Source organism: Buteo buteo, chromosome 19, assembly GCF_964188355.1.
Source record: "Buteo buteo chromosome 19, bButBut1.hap1.1, whole genome shotgun sequence".
Taxonomy (NCBI): Eukaryota; Metazoa; Chordata; class Aves; order Accipitriformes; family Accipitridae; genus Buteo; species Buteo buteo.
The window spans coordinates 5,119,471-5,139,948 of NC_134189.1; the positions used below are offsets into that span (position 1 = coordinate 5,119,471).

At 40.7% G+C, this 20,478-nt stretch overlaps 1 protein-coding gene across 1 annotated transcript in view; it reads right to left on the bottom strand.

Moving 5' to 3' along the window:
- Positions 1-10,382: 10,382 nt before the first annotated feature.
- The window catches only part of CRY1 (cryptochrome circadian regulator 1), a 38,705-nt gene continuing 28,609 nt past the window's right edge, over positions 10,383-20,478 (bottom strand). Inside the window, exons 6-14 of the mRNA XM_075051698.1 lie at positions 20,013-20,153; positions 19,610-19,921; positions 16,985-17,136; positions 16,687-16,889; positions 15,779-15,880; positions 14,518-14,610; positions 13,291-13,362; positions 13,088-13,195; positions 10,383-11,048 (exon numbers count right to left, since the gene is read on the bottom strand). Coding sequence (XP_074907799.1) covers positions 13,092-13,195; positions 13,291-13,362; positions 14,518-14,610; positions 15,779-15,880; positions 16,687-16,889; positions 16,985-17,136; positions 19,610-19,921; positions 20,013-20,153 — 1,179 coding nt within the window. The 3' untranslated portion in view covers positions 10,383-11,048; positions 13,088-13,091. The remainder of the gene's footprint in view (positions 11,049-13,087; positions 13,196-13,290; positions 13,363-14,517; positions 14,611-15,778; positions 15,881-16,686; positions 16,890-16,984; positions 17,137-19,609; positions 19,922-20,012; positions 20,154-20,478) is intronic.

The following is a 20,478-nucleotide window of genomic DNA, read 5'->3' on the forward strand; positions in this document are numbered from 1 at the left end:
ACAGCAGATGGGATTCAGTGCCGCGTAGCGGATACAACTAATGGAGAGAAAATGACTCTCCGAATGAGAAAGGCTGAGACAATTATAGGACTTGGAATGTGCAAAGAAAAGTGGCAACAAGAGGGGATAGTGGGATGGAAGCAGAGAAAGAGGTAGTAACCAGGACATAAAATGCTGTGGGATCGGACAAAGGCTTTTAGTTACAGGAGTAGAGAGAAAAGGTGACACATCAGAGCTGTGCTGGAAGAAATCGTAAGCTCTAGAGCCAGGTGGAAATTCCAACAGGACTGGGTGGCAGTCCTCATGGACTGGTGGTGCCACACTGCTAGATGCTCCACAAACTCATCATAAGGCAAGGACTGCTCCAAAGATCACCTGCGGCTCCAAGGGGGGACAGCAAGTTTTCTTTGGTTACCTGTCAATACCACCTGCTCCACAGCTTGGCATCTCTCCCTGCGCTGCAACGCAGCTCGCCCTCCAGCCCGGGCAGAGAAGACCTTAGAGAAGAACCAACATTTCCCTCCACAGTGAAGAGAAATGGGCATTGCGCTAGCGGATACTGGCATTGTGATCCACACAAAGACAAAACCTCTCGGTGCAGTGCAGTAGGGTTGCTGGAGGAGTCCGAGTGAAGAGATGGGACTGGTTTTGGTGTGGGGCCCTGGGCAGTGGGTTGCTTTGGAGAGGCGGCAGCGAGGTGCCAATCACTGCTGCTCTTTCCAGATGCTGGGGGCTGGGGGGTGGGGTGGGAAGCCTTTGAGTAAAGAGTTAATTATAGGGACTGTATTCCATTTCCTACAATTAAGGGAACCCATCTGTAGAGATTTTAATTAATGGAGATCTTATGGGGAGTTTCAGTTTGGCCGGAGGGTCTTACTGTCTCTTTGGTATTTTCTGTAGTTGTGTGGTCATTAGCATTTGCCATTAAAGACAGTGTTAGATGGCAATAAATAAGGAATGGACAATACAATGATTTTCATACAGAGCAGATGTATGTATTTGCCTCTTCCCCTGTCTCCCACCATCTTTCCCAAATTAATACAATGGCTAGCTACAAAAGTCTTTTTTTTTTTTTTAAAAAAAAAAAAGGGTGGATGGTACAATTCATGCGCATGAAGCCATTTTTTAAAAATGAAATGAGGACATTTCACCCCATAGAATATATCAAATATAAACAGGCATAGGGAGAATATTAATAAGAATGATCCAAATGTTTATTTGGATCCCTTTTCTATCTAAAGCATTTTCATTCCATTGTTGTTCTATGTGTTACAATTAAAACTTATCAACATTTCTGCTGATCTGTCTGGTTTTTCCCAGCTTCCTTTAGACATACCCCCTCTTCTGGGATAGGCTATTTTTTTTCTCAGTTTAATCTATGGAGTTTCTCCTAAAAGCACCTCAAAACTAGCAGTCCCAGGAGAAACAAAAAGTAGCTTAAATCACATATGTCATGTTTAGTATGTGCACTGAAGTTTGTGCAGCCATGAGGAGTGCATAGCCAAAAGCTCAAATCACTGGGCACCTTCTCTTGCCGTCAGGGGACTTTGGATCTGACCTATACTCATTCCTTCATTCACGAACTGACCAAGAGGTCCCACACCGCTAGCTCCTGCTGTAGACTGCTTAGGTTTTGCTTGGTCTGAACTAATGATTCCTCATGTCCTGGTTCTCCAGACACAGCTGAACACCCTTGCAGCTGGCTGAGGGCTGGGAGCTGCCAGGCTTACCAGCCAGGCAGGGCTGGTAAAGCCTTGGTGTGAGCGGGGAGACTGAGCCCTCCTGGCCCACCCTGCCTGCAAAACAAAGCCTTAACGTAAAGCCCAAGGAAGTTGACCAACTCATCAGGTCAACAAGGCATGACTGACTACACTCCACAAGACTTCATCAGGCTCTGCCTCCAGCTTCATCCTGTCTGATCTTATGACAGCAATGAGGGTCCAGGAGTGAAACCCCTGGAAAGCAAAGGAGCCAGCAGCTCCATGGTTTCTAGGCCCTGCCTGTTGAATGGTACGGCACATGTTTGCCTGTGTCGCAGCCCAATCCGGACATCCCTCCTGGGCCCAGGCCTCAGCCATGAGGATGAGGCTGCTCTCACAGGGAGGGCCATGGTGCCGTGAGCTGAAGGCAACTGCACAAATCTCTTTGGGGCTGTGAGATGGTCCCACAAACGCAACTGAAGTAGCGTTTTCACTTACATGTAGGTGCTTTGAATTTCCTGCTGCCTGGATTTCACTTCAGTTCCTTCTATTTTTTTCCCATTTTCAGAGACCATTTCTCATTCACTGTCTTTAATGAGACATTCAGTTCCACAGCAATATCCAACTCATCAATCTTTTCCCTTCAAAAGCACTGCCGCTTTTATTGATCCTCTATTCCTTTTATTATATATAAGGCTATACACAGACACTCATGTCTATGTCTGTATACAGCAGATTCTTTTCCTTTTGTCTGTCTTTTTGTGCTTTGCTGTATTTAGGTTGTTTATAACATTCTTATAGCTACATGGCCATTGATTACCTTATTGATTTATTGAGCCCTGAATGATCTCTCCTCTTCTGTTGCAGCTGCTTGAATTGTCCTGGTTGCTCCTAACACCCTCTCTTCTCATAGATATCCCTCATGAAGTCTATTAACCATCTTTCCTGTCATTCCCTTTCTTGTGCCTTTCCTGCTCACTAGCTGTCCGGTGGGATCTACCCATGCATGCAGTTTTCTGGTGAAATGTGCTCTGCAGCAGTAGAGCATATCCATCCTGACCTTTGGAGGGTCAGTCTGAGCCAAAGTTGAATTTGTACTAACCTCAGATTACTGTTTAAGAGGTTTTATAACATCCATCCTCCTAACAAGGTCTGCGATGTTGCTCAGAGCCCCGGCAGACAGCTCTGCTTCCTCACCTCTTCGTGCTCATTCAGCTCCCAGGGCAATCATTCCCAGATTTTCAAAGCCAAAAAAGCTTTACATATTGTCTATTCTCCGTCTCAATGCCTGGAACAAGCCACGGTTGCCTTTACTACTCAGTCAAGTGTTACTGAAAATGTGGTAGATAGACAATATGCTATGCAAACCAGCAGGTCTTTGGGGGTTTGAGGCATGGAGTAATGCAACTTCTCCTGTGGGAGTGGTGCAGAAAAACAAACCAGCTGTCTGGACTGAAATCTTGAGCAATTAACAGCAGTTTCAATTACTCAGAACAGAACTTTATAAATATTTGCAAATTACACCCTACCTATTTTCACATGAAGAGTGGCAACCCATGAGAGAAATCTCCCTAGATCAGAGGGACGTCATCTGAGGGAATCCTGAAGGTCAAGGGTTCAAGAGATATTTCAAAATTATCTTCTTAATTAGAAGCAGCACAGCCTACTCTGCTGTGTGCAGCAGGGCACCAGAACTACGGATAGAAATTAGAGAGGGAGACGGGAGGGAAACTCTGCCAGCGGGTTCTCCTCGCAAGGCACAGCACGGCAAGGATCCCAGCGGGAAGAGATCCCACCCCTGCCTGCCTCCAGCATCCAGCAGAGACGCCACAATCGTCAGACTGCAGTTATCACGGGAGAAAAAAGGACCCATTCATCTATACTTGTCCTGGGAGAAGAGACTGGTTTGGAAATGAGTGCCCTTGCAGACAAGAAAGATTTCTTTGGGTGGGGGTGGGATCTGGGTTTCCTTTTTGCGGCACTGGAGGCCGAAAGACACTTACAGATTGTAATCACTGCCACGTTAAAATCTATCATGTCATGATAGCTGTAGAGACAGAAACCCACCCCAGTTCGTCTGATAAAAATAGCTAAGATACATGGGGAATGGAATCCACCACCAACTTGGTGAAGCCGCAGGAATCTCTTTCCATTGTAAATATGCTCCATACGACGATGCCAGCTCTTGCAGGAGTGATAGTAAAACATAAATCACGCTAACTAGTAACAGGACCCACCAAACAATGCAAAATGCCTAGAAATTGAGGCTTGGCTCCACATGCAGAGAACTGTGTCTAAACTTGGAGCATTTGCTAGGGTGGCTGGAGGGGAGACTCAAGGCTCTGCTCAGATCACGGGGAGGAGGACTTAAATGTGGGACACAGTCTACCCAGATAAACCCACACATCTGCCTATTTTGTTGCTAGCTCGCTTACGCGGAGATTATAGGTGCTCCCTGTGTCTAACAGCCAAGACCCAGGTAAAAGAGTACTAGTTTGAATTTGGTCATGAGCTACAGACCCATGGTACCTGTACGAAAGGGGATATGTGCCTATCAGTTTCAGATGAGAAATAATATGCTCAAAACTGAGACTCTGACTACATTTTGCTGTCATTAATTATTTAGAAACCATCTAAATCTGGATTTGGATCCTGAGGTTGGGTATGCAAATTTGAAAGTCTTGGCATACAAAACATCTCCCAAGGCTTCACTTTTGTCACAATTTTCCACACACATTAATGAGAGCAGAAAGAGGAGAGCGACTTCTCTCGCCAATGCATACTCTACCTGCCCACTGATTCCAAGGGACGTGCACACACAGCCTGAAAATAAGCCCAAGATTTTCTGTTGGCAGTAGTAAACTGGAAATTAAATGAGGGTTCATCAAGCAGTGCTGTTGTGGTTTCAAAATTACATTATTCTTTATCTGGATCCACAAATACACATTTGATTAGGGCTGTAAGCACATAACAAAATGCCTTGCAGTGCAAATGCTACACAGTCATAAAGATAACATTTCAATAATTTTTCTTCTATCTACAGACTTCATTACTTTGGGTGACGTTTTGTGGCATGGAGCATAAAACTGTAATAAGTCTTTCAGATACTACCTTCAAACACACACTAAGGTAATTTTTCCTTTACCAATTGTGAGTTGATTTTTTTTACATGTCTACTGAACACTTTTGTTCTTAAACCAGAAGATTAAACCAGCGCTTTCCAAAGTGTGACCATTTACAGGGTCTAAGTCTTGTCTGGAGCCCGCAAAGAGTCCTGTTAATGGCAGCTGCCCCCCCGCGAGCCAGCTGTTTACTCAGGCCCAGGCAGCTACAAGGAATTAAGGAATGGTCCTGAATTCTCCCTGCAGTGACTTGGACTACAGCAGTGCAGGCCAGGCAACTCTGCCCGACTGCAAGTTGTGTGCTGCCCTGCAAATGGCTTTTGTTGCACAGCCCCTCAGCTTGATTCTCCCCATGTTACCCAAGAGCCAAGCTGGATGACGTAGCTATTGAGCTTTCCTGAAACACTCGGTAAGCACCCTACACCATAGCCTCAGTAAGCACCTAAAATCACAGCTTGTTCAGCCTCGACACAAGTGCGGTGCAGAGAAAAAGACTCTCGTGAGCTCCAGCTTCTCAGGCAGAAGTCTAGCAACAGGAGCCATGGCAGAGGAGGGGTTCCCTCATCAGTAAGCGCTGTAATTAGTAGCATTTGATGTCACAAACAAAATCAAGGCCCAACTGCGCTAATTGCAAAAAAATACACACATGCAAATTCTTTGCACAAGGTGAGCCGCTTTCTTAGGTGCACAGCCATGCTTTGCCGAGCTGGCTGAGCACACAAGGGGGACGCTGAAGCACCCGGTGCTACCCTGTAACGCTCTTCCCTGGAGGGGCTGATAGTAGGACTGGGACCAAACCCATCACAATCCCCAAACTCTTGGAAACCAAAGCCATAATCACTGTAAACATTTCAGAAAATTGTAATGTTGTGTAATACCTAAAATACCTGCAAAGGATCATTTCTTCCCCTTCTCGCCCCCACAAAAAAGGCTTATGTTATTAAAGGACTAATTATCCAGTTAGTCAAGACACAATGGATGCTAATTTATCCATGCACCCTCATCTGCCAATGCACTTCCACTTCTTACCTGATTTTTTGCTTCTTTCCTTCAGCTGGCTACTTACCTTACACTGTCCATTTAATTTTCCTTCTTCGCTCTCTAAGGTTTCTGTAAAATCCTTCCTTACTTCCACCATCTTTCTTCCAGCCATTTGCCAAGCTTCCCTGAAATCTCCTGCTCTCATGTGCACAGCAGTCACCCCGAGATCTGAATCCAACATTAATGACATTTGCCGTGGCAAGCTGTTCCTCAGAGCAGTGCTCTCTGTTTCTAACTGCCACCAGGTAAAGATGACTTTGCTTAAAAATATTCCTAGTTTGGATGGGGTAAAAGGGACTTGAGAAACACATATAACCCAGGTAATTAAAGACCTTGCCATGACCACATGGTCTGAAGCTCTAGAAAGCCAAACAGACCTGAAGAAAATCCTCCCTCTCTGTAATTGCTGCCTATAAATTGCTCTTTTATTAATTATTTATGTGTTTACCAGCTACTCCCAGTTAGAATAATCACAGCTAACAAGATTATTATCTTGTGCTAAGTGTAATTAGCAGAGATAAGAAAATCAGAGAAAAATATAATTTACCTGGCATTAGGTGCACAAGCTTCCATTAACCACAGGTCCTCAGATGCGATCCCGCACATTGGCTGCACTTCAGCATTTTGCAGCTCTTTTGTAAGAGTTTCAGATTGTGAAATTTGCACTAAGACCTCTTGCAAACAAGCAAAGCAACAGCATCCTGAAGAGAGAAGCTGCTTCTGGGTATCTTTTCCATTTTCTTTTCTGCATCTTCCCTCTTTCTGTTCTGCAGGAGATTTTGTAAAAAATACTGAAATCAACTCAATTTACATTTTTTATTTTAATATTGAATTAATTTTGCATTTGTAGTGCACACGATTCAAAACCCGGAGTTTAGATCCCCTGAAATCAACGTTAAAATTATCACTCTATGTCTGCTTAAGATTTCCCTGGGCTTTTTGGATCAATGTAAATTTCCCCTCTACCCAGAAACATTCACCACCTTTGAAATTTTGAATTTCTGGAAAAAAACTGCAATAAACAACTGAGCTGAAAGCTGACATAATGGCTTAAGTGTGAGAATTTTGTTTGTTTGGTCCTTTAAGGGAGGGAATTCTTGCCCAAACACCATTTTTCTATTGGAAATAAGGAGCACAAACAAGAGAGAGGAGGGTCTATTTCTATCCTCCTTCTTCTAATCTAATCTAAACTAACCTAATCTAATCTAAAACAAAGCAGAAGAACAAGGCTACCAAGCAAGGTCTTGTGCACGGAGGCCTCAGGAATGGGCAGAGACTTACCTGAGGCTGCTTAGCAGGTCTGTGATAGCGCAGAGGCAAGAACCCAAATTTCAGGGGTCCCTGTGCTCTGTCACAGGGCTCCGTGCTCCGGCCACAAGGGTCCCTGTGGGACAGAGACAGCCCAGGAAACGTTTCGGGTAGGTAAAAGCTTGACTACGTTTTCAAAAGCCAGTTTTTAAGTAATCTCTAGGCAAAGTGTATTTAAAAAGAGATTGTATGTTTATGCAGGCAAGCACATGGGGCAGCGCTCCCAAAAAGCAACTTTTAGAGTAATAGATTGGGGTTCTGATTTGGAAACACAGGGTAGCTCTACAGCAATTTCTACTCATCGCCCCTTCCCCAGCTGCAGGCAGAATATCTTGCATGACCAAAGAGCCGGTTTTTCCCTTCTCAAAACCAAAGCTCTCGCTCAAGGGCAGGCTTAAACTCCCGTGAGAAGATGACCTTGTACTTTTGGGTGTTTTTTTTTTTTTTTTTTCTCTCCACAGGCCCTGCTCCGCTCCCTGCCCGGAGGCGGGAAGGGCTGCGCCCCGGCGAACCGCCTCCCCCCCGTCCCCGGCTCCCGGCCCCGCTCTCACAGCACCATCTACAGACCGAGAGGGAGAGAGCGGCGGGGAGAGCCGGACGAGCCGGGAGCGGGAACGTGGGGAGGGGAGAGGGGCCTTCCTCCCGCTGCCCCCCACGGCAGGGGAAGGGAGGCCGCGCTGTGAGGGAAGCGCCGAAAGGGCGGGAAACGCCTCAGCCGGTCGGGACGCTGTGAGGGAAGCTGAGGCCGGACGCACGTCGTGTCACTGTGGTGAAGGGCTGCAGGCTCCTCCGGGCGCCTAACCTCCTTATGGCTCGTCTTTTTTCCTGCCGTCTCATACCCATAAAAGCAATCGAGCCCAAACTACCTGTAAATACAGGGGATGCAATTCTCCAGGTGTTTGTGGACGGCTGCAGCAAGCGGTGGTGTGCTGGAAGCCAGGCTTCAAACCACCACCCAGGGGAGCAGCACGGGCACCCAGCTGCATCTGCAAACTGACTTTTCCTGACAAGGTGGAGAAGCGGTGAACACGTATGGGTATTGCCGCTCGCTGCTGCTCCATGCTCCTGCCAAGTACAGACAGGATTTCTAAGTTATGGGAAGGTTCATGCAAACGCTGCTTTTCTTCAACAGAAACCAGTCAACTATGTTGCTAAGCCCAGCATAAAACTTATTTCTGATTTTGAACTGACAGGTGCCTCTCCACATTCCAAGGTACCCCAGGTTCCCCTCTGCTAGCCCTTCGCAGGTTTGCTCTCAGCATGACTCCTTCCATTCCCCTCTCAGAAACCCCCGTAACCAGGTACCACCAGTACGAGACAGCCTGTGCAAGCTCCTTTGGAAACACTCAGTTCCTGAAGGCTTATAAGACACTTGAAGTTTATTTTTCATTACAAATAATCAACTACAGTTGTCCCTCGGCACTTCCAGAACACATTTTCCTGGGGTTTGGTTTCCAAAAAGCCTGAGTCTGCAACACTCCTCTGCCCATCCCCTACCAGCTCAGGGAAGGGCCAGCTAAATCCCTTAGGAACTGAGCTTTCTCAAGGAATACTTTAAGCTCCATTTCTGGAGGAGAGGTCTAATAAGAAACAATATCCTGGCCCTTATCCATACTGGGTTTATAACACACATCTGACTCCTCTCTGAAAAATCACAAGGGGGTAGCGGGGGCGGGTGGAGAAAACCTCTGCATGTTACAAGAATTTTGGTCAACTTTTCTGCGCACCCAAAGACTCAGCCTTTTTTATTTGTTTTTGTGGTCAGAGCAAGTACTAGTGGGAGGGAAGAATATGAAGCAAAGGACTTTTATAAACCTACTGCTACTCAGAAGGCAACTTCTCCCCTCTCTCACACTAACCTACTTACAGACCATTTCTTCTACTGCAGTCCTGACACCAGAACCCATTCAAGCCAGCACACAAGTGAAACATCTTCATCACATTTTCCTTTGCTAACCCAAGGACTTGCCTACACCAAGATGACAAATCCTCCCTTTTGCATTTAAGGAGGGGGGAATTAACTTACCATAGAAATTAACTCCTTGGGAAATTTCTTTTTTCAACTATTGAACTTCCAGACTGGTTGGGGGAAAGGGGGCATTTGAGCACATGTTCCTACCTTGATGAAGTTTCTCTGTGGGAGTTTCACAGCCTATTAATTCAAAAAAGCTAGGTGGAGTGTTTCATTTAGGTGGTATGATTTCTTTTTAGTGTAAGTCACCATAAAAAAAAACCAGTAAGGTCTTGACAGAATAAAACACCTCCTAAGACAGTGTAGGCCTATAGTCCACGTGTGTCCCTAGGAAACATCTCCATTCTACTTGGACTGACCTGTGAAAAATACTTCGCATCTGCTTCTCCATTCTCACTGTTGAGATTTTTTCTTTAAGATCAGTCAAAGATTCTCTGCCTCAGGACAGTAAGCATACCCATACTTTCTTAGAAGTAAATCTGATTTTGCTGTTGTATCCAAATCTGTATGCAGAAATATTTACATTAACTATTATCTAGAAACAGGCAAAACCACAGTTTATTCTGCAGCAAGTGCCCTGCTGCTTATGTTGCCAACCCATAAATCTAGTCTGAATTTTAAACTGACACACAGAAGTGCCCCATGACTGGAAGTCACTCATGTGATACTAAGAACAAGATAATAATTAACTCCTCCCACATGAGAATTGATTTGTGCACGCACTCAAGTAGGTAACTGACCTATTATATGTAAATGGAGTAATTCAGACTGCTTCTTCAGAGATCTTAATGGTCTGAAAAAACATTTACATACAACTTACCTAAACATTTGAGACAGCATTGACTGAGTAGTCAGCAAACTCGACCTGTTCTTAGAAATCAACATCCTCCAAGAGCAGCAAATTAGCTGCAGTACAGGAAAGACTACCAGGCTATCAGGCAAGTTGGAATTACAGCAAAAAAAGACCCCCTGGATTTTGAAGAAACACTTAATACATTGGTGAAAGACATTTGATGGTAAGAATACATACATGCATGCATGCGATTTCAACAAAAAGACCTGAATAATTTGGGTTGTGTTTTGCTTCAGTATCATGAAGCTTGTAGTGAAAGGCAATATAGTTCACTGTTCGTTGCTTCCAGATCAAGTCCAAAAATTGTATTTCCCCTTTTTCCTGAAACAGTTTTGTTTGGAAATACATACCAGAGCAATAGCATACACAAAAGACAGACATAGGTATCTATATATACAATTTTCTTTTATTAACAAGGTATGTCATTACTGAACAAGGCAACTGGGAAATACAAGGACTGGACATACACATGAAAATTTTACAGTTTGACAAAAAATTGGCATATGACTTATATACAGATGTGATTAATAAAGGTTACAACTCTACTGTATTTGATTAGACACAGTCCTAAGCACTTATAATATGAAAATACGAAGTTGATCATACAGAAGTCAAGTTCTGGAATCTAAAAATAATAACAATTTTAAAACTTCAAAACCTTCTATGTCCATCCATTTTACAGAACATCACTACAGCTTTTCCTACTACCATATACATGAAAGATTATCAAAAATATATCGATGGGTCTATCACTAACCATGAATGTTTGTATTTACATTAAGTTAGCAAATTCTTCACCAAATATTTTATATACAAAACTCAATTTGCCCTTTGTGAAAGAGTCATTAAAAAGTTAAAAACCATAGAAATGCCAGTTAGAAATAATGCATTCCAAAAATTGGACTTGTTTACAACAACTGAGAAAAATTTGAAAATAATTTATGAAAAAGTACATCATTTTAGTACATGTACTCTCACAACACTTTAGTTCCAATACAGAGTAGCACGAATTTTGTCCTGTGTGTTAAGTGGTATCTTCTCTTCCAATAGCGCTGCAAGAAAAAAGAAAACAAATTATTCTTAAGCAGTTTGTCCTGAGTCTTTGAAGAAGGCGGCAGAAATAATCAAGGGACCAATATTCTTTTCCCCCTTCTCAGTGCAGGAAGCCCTAACCCCATTTGTATTGGCCCAAATACTCAGAATTCTTATTTCTTACTCCTTAGAGGCTAAAAGGGGAAGGAAGAAAAAAAAAAAAAAGAAAAAGAAAAAAAGAGAAACCCAACAGCCTCCATACTTTAGTACTATTCAGAAGGCGCACATCCTTTTGCCAGCAGTGTTCTTGAGTATGATCTTGACTGATTTTTGTATTTGACTATAATGCTTTTGCAGCATGCTTTGAACACCCCTAACAAAATCAGTCTTCTCTGCCAAACTAGAAACCCCTCCAACCTGTCTCTCAATTGAAAAAGAGCTTAGACAGGAACCAGACGTTCGCTCTGCAGGCACTTCTTCTACACAGACACGAGCACCTAAGGAATTCTGCAATACAAAACATGGATGCTGAATGAATCTACACATACTAAGGATTAGACAGCTACTGAAACATGGACTCTCTTGGAATTACGTTCCACTCAGGCCCATCCGAGTACCAGAAATCAGTTTGAGAATACAGAAGCACAGTTTACAGTGCTTCCAGTACGTGAGAAAATAGCAGATGGATCAATCGCTAAGGTCTCAGCTCACTTCAAGTGACAGGCATTATGGAAACAATGCTGTGGTTCTTCACTGAATCAAATCAGTACAACACAATTGTTCATAATGCACCACAATAATTTTGTCAAAGTGCTGACACCACATAACAAGCAAAATTAGATCTTGTTGTCAGTCAAATCCAAATGAAGTGGATTGAATTTCCCTTTTTATCTCTAGAGATGCTGAATGCATCTTCTATGCTTGCTGTATGAATCTCCATCTTCCAATTCCTTCAAAGTCTTTCCATGTGCTATTATCTCGCCTGTGCTATTCTTACTTACTCTTCAAACTTCATAAGGACCAACTCTTAATTTGTTTTTTGTAAAAGATAAGGATGGAATGACATCTCAATTGCCTTTAATCTATGCAGCTACACACCTAGTCTTGAAATCTTGCCCCCTCTTGTTTCAGACAGCCCTCTATTCCTTGGATTTCCTCCTAAGTAATTACTCTTGTCTTTCAAGTCATCTTCCTTATTCCTTTCAAATCAAGCTCACTGGGGGAAGGGATATAACATCTTTGGCCTTCTTTTTCTCTACCCTGTTCCTAAGTAACTTTATCCAAAACACAAAATCCAGTTACCTTCTCTATTTTGATGATTTCACACACATCAAACTCTTTCTTCAGTTTACTGCTTCTCTCTAAACATCTTCACACCTGTTCATGTATACCTATCTAGCAATGCCTCCTTCTCCAAATTCAAGTACTTTTCACCACAGCTTTTCTTGACAAACTTCAGCAATCTGAGCATCCTGCTTTGGTTACAGACCAATGACAAACGCTCAAGTCTTCAAACCTTTCTTGTCCCTACATCTTTACATGCAATTAACTACATCAGCATTCTGCAGGTTTTCTGCAGTCTCGCTCTAAAACATGTTCTGCTTAGTCCACTTCCATGTCTATAACTCTAATCCAGGCCCTGAGCCTTTCCTTTTAAGTTGTGTTAGTCTTCTGATTCAGGTCACCATACATTCACACAAACAGTGCTGCTGGCACAACTTAAGGTGAGATGTGGGAGCAGAGAGTAACTGAAGCTACATAAGCAGCTCTGCTAATGTAAGTGAAACGACAGTTTATCCATCCCCCTTTCATTAACACCTTGATCTCTGTCTGATAATCTTCGGTCTGGTTCTATTTTTATAACTACTTCGTATCTCATACTTTGTAAACTCTCTAGAGCCAGGATTTTGTATCATTTGTACAGTACCTGGAACTGAAATATTTACAGCAATAATTCAGGATCTTTCGCATTGCAGTGATGTGAACGTTATCATAGACACAAAATCTGTACAGGAATTTACTCATTAACAGGGTAACTTTAAGGTGTCTCAGATCTTACCAGTTTAATTTGTGCTCTGTCGCTGGACTTTTGGTCCAACGCTCTGAGTTTCTTCTTCTGGATTTGGACGTTTCCCTGCACTAATGCCAGTACCAAGGGCCGTTCTTCCTGATAATTTAAAACCAGTATTTACATTAAGATTCTATTGCACCTTTATAAATTCAGGAAAAGCTTTTCAGTTTTTTTGTTGTTCTTTAAATTACCTGCTTGCAATAAGTGTGATTGCTGATTGTCTCCATGAGCATAGTGTAAGATACTACTTGCTTGACAGTAACCTGTTCAGATACAGTAGATATTTATTAAATAAAATTTAGAACTGCAAGCAAGTGTACAACGACATTCTTTACAACAACAAAAAGGAGCCAATTGAATTATTTTCCATCATCAAGAAAAATCCTGCCAGAAACCATACTGAACGCAGAAGAGTTCTTATGCAATAAAAAAAAAAAAAGGCTTCATGGCAGTCTACAGCAGTTAAATATATATGCACTTATCCACACACAGTGAACAATATTAAGTGCATACATGTTCATGCGTTATATTTGCAACAAGCAGAATGTTTGTATATCCAAACGCTTTAATTCCAAGTTGTTATAAATTTTAACATTTGTTCTGCCAAGTCTCCTCATCCTTTTTATTATTCTGTTATAGCAATACTAGCGAATCCTTAGCATAACTAAGCTGTGAAAAAAAAAAGCAAGTAAAAGAAAGATGCAGACTATTTTCTGGTTCATGTAGACTATCCACCTCGACACTGAGCGCCCTGCATGAATAGTGCAAATTAGCAAAAGCAGTTGCAAGGTTTCTTTTTCTGGTCAGTTGTGTTATGTTCTGGATGCTTAAATAAAACTCAGATTACAGTCTTTCATGATCAGTAAACACACAACCTGTTAGCACCGCAAAGAAACAAACAGTTGTGCTAAATTTGATTGCAACTTTGATCTATCACAAACCACAGCTTAAGTTTCTGTATAGTTACAGTAACAAAAATTTGCCTCCACAATGTGAGAATATCCACACAAAACTGTGGAAATTGATTATATATGGAAAGAGTGGTAGTGAAATCAGGGAGAAGATGACATGCAAGTTTTGCTATCAAATACACAAAGTGAACTTTTTTCTTTCAGTATCTTTCATTTAAAGTAACCTAGAAAAATGTTTATTAATTTTTGTTTAGTCACATTTGTGATCCCTCCCGCTCAAAACATACAAATATCATTCTAGAAGAGTATTTTAGAGATAAAAGTGACAAGACAAGCAAGTTCACTATAAGAAATAACTTTTATGTTTCAAGAACAGAAACAAGGCCAGTTCAAGTTGTAGACAGCAGCTGTCACCAAAAATCTATCCATGTTATTTTGATGTTTTTTCTGTTTTTCCATAGTTGCAAGGATTTGGAGATCCTCTACAGACAGGCACTGCCATAATACCTTGCTGCTGAATTCCACTTGCTCCTGTATGAGAGTCTCCCAGGGCACATGGCTGAACAACTGTATGACCATCACCAGTTCCCAGCTGAGCTCCTGGAGAGGCAGGAAAAAGACTTAAACGTAACAGAAGATACAAATCCAGTTCTGGAATTTAAAATGTTGGGGTTTTTCCCCCTCTTCAAGAGGGGAGCTTTGACTGTGGCTTGCTCCCTTCCCCCCCCCCACCCCAAACCACCTCAGAACATTTCCAAAGCTCTAATGCTTTAGTCTTTCCAAATTCAGATTAATACACAGTAACATTCTACAAAATGAATACATTTTTGATGTGAAAAATGTAAGTACATGTATACACTTTTAAGTATTTATGTATACATTTTAAGGAGAAAAGAGTGCACATAATGTTAATTTTTTAAAGCCCTTCCTGTCTTCTAAATCTCTGAACTTAAAAAGAAATAAAAGCTCAAGCACCCAGCTTTAAGGGGTCTAGACTTTAATTCTTCGAGAGGAACTATACTGGCTGAGAATAAGGTCCATCTTCCTCCACAGTCTGCTTCTAACCTTGACTAAAGCCTAAGGAGAACACAAACCCAGTAAATTTCCAGTTCTGCTGTATCCTTTTACAATGAGTCATCCAAGGTGTATGTAGTATTCGAGAAGTTGATGCACTATGGATTTACGCAATGTTAATACTGTTATTATTTTTCTCTTAGCAACTAGTTAATGCTACTCTTTGTATGTTACAATAAGAATGTTAATAATCTAATTTTCATCAAAACTGTATAAATTTTATATTAAATTCTTTCAGACACTGTCCACCATATTATTGACGACATTATGGTAGAATTAAATTCCAATAAGCAATCTAATGCCAACATTAGAAAACTTTAAAAATTAACAGTTCTGACTTGAAAATTCACAAATCACTCATCACAAATATCAGGATGCTTGTAGACTTCAAGACGAAAATCACAATCAAATGCTTTTGAAATCAAACTGTTTGATACACATTAATAAGTAATTTTCAGGGGGGAAAAAAAACATGTTAAAAAATTCTTACACGTTTGAGATAAAAAAAAATCTAAAGATGTCTATACACAAATACTACCAAACTTAGTGAATAAATTTGAAAGTGTTTATAACTTGCACTGGAAACTGTCTTGTGAAAACAGTTCTTTCTTATAATATGTAATGCTAAGGGCATTATAAAAAGTTCATGCAGTTCAGTTCCAATAATTCTATGTATTGAAAGAATTTGACTGACCTCCTGTACTACCACAACCAGAAATGCTTTCTCCTGGTGAATAGCCCATTAGGCCACCATTTCCATTTCCATTTGGATTAGAAGGCACTGTTGCAAGAAGACCTAAGCAAAGAAATAAAATATATAGCCATAAAAAGAAAAAGACGGGGGGAGGGGCGCACACAGAATTTAAGTGTAGCATGCTTTTTTCCTCATGGTAACCAATTCTCCACCCTCATCCTGACTGGTTTACCTTTATAACAGGAGAACGTCTCTCTATCTTGCCTACTTCTGGGATCTTGCCAAGTAATTTTAGTTCACAATTATTTAACAAGCATTTTCTACATAACATTCTGCATAACTTTTCCAATATTCATTAGTTACAGGTATTCGCTACATTCCATTGAAGTAGAACACAATGATTCAATATTCAGTATCTGAACATACTGACTGCTTACACCTTCCTGAGCAATACAAGCACATGTAGTTTACCTCTTGGAGCAAAGGGGACAGTCTTTCCTAAATAGGAAGAATGCTACCAGAGGTTGCATTGGTCTCTCTTTGAGCAACAGCATTTGCAAATGCAAATACAGTATGATTTAAGAAATGAACCACATTAGTTTTCTAATCACTGGTATTAAAATGTATCTGTACAAGAGTATCAGAACATAGAGAAGACCCAGTTTAACAAAAAAACTTCCAAAAACCCAGAGAAAAAATTTTCCAGGTAAGATTTGGAAAGAGGCACACCACTCAACTCTTTCTTCCCTTTCTTGATTACATCTAATTTTTCATTTATTTGGATACACAACCCTGGTCACCACACTGAGCTTACACCTGATTACACCACTGCTATGGGACAAAATTACTAAATGCTAGAAGGTGAGAGAATTTTTCAAATAAATAAAGCCAATAGCCTATAACCATACCCAGTCCTCTGTATCGTGAAAGCTGCTGGTAGATTTGTTTCATCCTCTCAATATTCAGACGGCTTGCCTCTGCATGATTTACCATTGGTTTGGGATAATTAACTCCTATAATACATTTTGCAGCCTTCTGGACGCTCTCTGGGGCATTCCACGGATCATAGATGTATTTTGCAGGGAAACCTCTAAGTACTGGCAAATAACGTCTTAAAAAAAAATTAAAAGGTCATTTTGAGTATAAAGCCACTTGACAGTTTAGGCAACATCCAGGAATTGCTGAAATTTCTGGATTGTGAGTTACCTGATATAATCCCCATTTGGGTCAGTTCTTCTGCCAAAACCCACTGGACAGTAGCAGTGAAAAAACTGCTGGAAGAAGGAACTACAGGATAGCCACATCCAGCTTCCAGCATTCACACTCCAATCTGCATCAAGTAAGAGCTCTTCAAAGACCTTAAGAAATTAAAGCAACAAGTTAGTCTGAACATGGCACACCTTCGAGACATCTACTTTTTCAGGAATTGTTCCAAGTTTCTGATTTCAGCAGCAGAAACCCAGCTTATCAACATAGCAACACTCTTTCTTACCTGGCAACATTCACAGAATGCTCAGCATGCAATTGCAAATACTTACCTAAACGCCAAACTCAAGAACGAAAGTGTGATAGCCTATCTGGCTTTTACCTTGCAAAAAACCTTGTAGACATCTCAAAGCTACAACCAAAAAGTTACATATTCTTGCATAAATACATCCTTAAAAAAAAATAAATCCCCAAAGGATGGCTGGAGCCTGACTGCTTGCAAGTGGCATTTGTTCCTTTCGAAGAGTTGCTTCATCACGTTACCACTGAGTAAGTTTTGCAAACTTCCAGAAAACAGAGAACATACAAAGCACATTTCAAACTCAAACTGTTGGTCTGAATATCTCAACTTGCGCAGCCCCTTCCACTATGGAAGGAGTCCCACGAGGAGAATTCAAGACTTCAGGGTAGCAAAAACATTCAGAAGTTGTATTCTTGAAGGCCAACAGTTAATCTAGTAAGTCACAGTTTTGAGGATGCACACTTAAATTCCTGGAGGTATATGAACCACCAAGCATGCTGAAGAACAGTGGGACAGATAATGAACTCTGGTCTGAAGACAAAAAGTCTTCTCTGGTAATTGCTACCCCTATTATATAAAAAATAACCCATGAGGAAATTGAAGATTTATGAAGGTTTTACTTTAAATCTGGAGCTCAATAGTTGCAAAACATTAAAGTTGCCAGCATTGATTGTTTTTTAATTATTAACACAGACAATGCTAACTTGTATAAAAAGAAGTTTCTCTGCTCAGTCAGATCACTAGCAATACAGGCTAACAACAAATAAAGAGAAGCCTTATTCTTCGAAGGAGAACATTCAAGTACCTTTTATAAAAAGGGTGCACTGAGAAGTAGTTTTCAAAACAGATACTTAATACATATTTTTGAAAGTTCTGATTTTCCTTTCAAACTTGCATCATCTCCAAATGTTCCAAAGAAACCATCACCTTTCTTCAAGCCAACACTAAAACTTAACATCTTACTACTGCCACCCATCTTCAACTAATATTATTTGAATATGAATTCTAAATAAGGTAATACCATTAAACAAGGATATCTCTCTACATATATTCAAGAAGTCATTCATTCCACAGCATACACTGAATAAGTGTTACAAAAGTATCTTTGTCTAAATATCTGCAACTATTTGGAAAAAAAAAAGGCTGTTTTGAAAAAATAAGATTTATCTTAAAACACTTTTAAAAAAACATTTTAAATAAAAGGTGACTAATAATGTTACAAGATCTCTAGATGAACACTAAGTGTTAGCACACAACTGTTCCACTAGATGCTGCCATGTAATAAGACTTAGGAAAGAACAGCACCATGGAAGGCCAGATTAACTTTTGCTAGCTATGGATGTATGAATTAAACATGCTTCCACCGCACAAGTCTGGGCCCTCCACATATCTGTATTATTTCAAAAGTAAGAACAAGTTGGCATTTATCTGTAATATACAGCTTTGTTGTTTGGCTGAGTTACTTAGGTATGTGCATCTTCAATGCCTTTATCTATGAACTGTAAAAGGAAAATTCCTAAAGCAGCTTATGTTGTTTTGTAACCAAGACTTTTTTTTTTTAAAGGAAAGGTATTTGCTTAGAACTGATTTGTTAAGAAAGGTGAAATTTTGTAAGATTGTATACATATATAAATATGAGGTCACAATCCTGATAGCAAGTAAATTCTTTTTTAGATTTCAAAACTAAAAAACTATTTTTAATTAATTATGATTGCTCAGTAAAAGATGTGATACCCTTCTGAAAGTATAAAACTGATTCAAAGGCTGAGATTAAATTATTCTATTCTTTTCTTTAAAAGACTGAAATTTCTAATTTGATCTTCAGCATCTCTTGGATACTTGCATAGAAATGAATTGCACTGAAACTTCAGCCAAACCATGTTGCCCATACTCACACTTCTATCGTTGGATAAAAGGACAGAAATTGCTGAAAGGACATTCTCAGCTTTTACTTTTCTCCCTTTAATTTCTATGGTGCTTTTCCTTCGCAGGGAAGCAGATGCGAGATGTGAACAGAAACTGTTCACACAGCAGGACTGGAATGAAGTTTCAATTACAAGAGTAATCCATGTTTATTTGCCAAAATTTAGGAAAAAATCTCAAATTTAAAAGAACTGCAGACCTATTTTGACTACAAGAAACTCTAATATTCCAATAAAAGGGGGCATTGCACAGGCAAAACTTCAGCACCACAGGTTTATGAGAAGCGATTTCATTTTCATTTAAGGTTTAAAATTCAACTTATACCACACAGTAACAATTCTACAATGACTAATTGAAACTTTAACAGGCACTTTAAGAAATTCAAGAGTAAGAAACAATACCTTCATTCCTTCTTCCCAGCTAATCCAGAGGTCACCTCGAGTCAAAAAGCATGCTACAGCATGCCGGGCTAAATGATGAATCCAACCTTCTTGACGAAGCTGCGTCATAATCGCATCAATCCAAGGGAAACCTGTCCTGCCTTCTGCCCATTTGGCCAAAGCCTCAGGATTCTTATCCCATGGAATTTGTACACAGATAGGATTCCCCTCCATTTTATCAAACCGTGGATTGTTAGTCGCTGCTGTGTAGAAAAATTCACGCCATAACAGCTGGCCATAGAGGGAGAGGGGAGGGGAGCTGTTCTTTTTTACCTGATCATTAAAGGAAAATACTTTATTAGGCGAAGAAGTAGGCAAAAATCATGGCATCTAAGATGTGTAGCTGACTACATAGAAATCATACCTTTTTGTACAGATCCGTTAACTTGAAATAAAAGAGACGACAGGACAAACAGCCAAAGCGGAGGTAGGGACTAAGCCCTGTAGGGCTTGCCAGAAGGGAATTTGCATTCATTCGTGGTCTTTCAAAGTTTGCTACCCAAGCCTTAAAAGAACAAAACCAAAAACAAACCACACAGCAATATCAGACTACAGGCTAGGTAGCAACATAAAGGGAGAAATCACTCACTGCCTATAACTGAATCCAGACATCTGACAGATGATCACGTTAGCTACGACATCTAGGGGTTCCTTTTGAATCAGAGGAATCTCTAGAAGGCGATTCATCTCAACGCAGAAGGCATGTACTGCCTTCTAGAACTACCTATCACTTCATTTTAAATACAGGGGAAACCTAGACAACTAACAATATGTTAGCTTTTAGAGAAATTCCCCTTCAGAGTTCCAAGAAGTATGTTTCAAGTAGAATT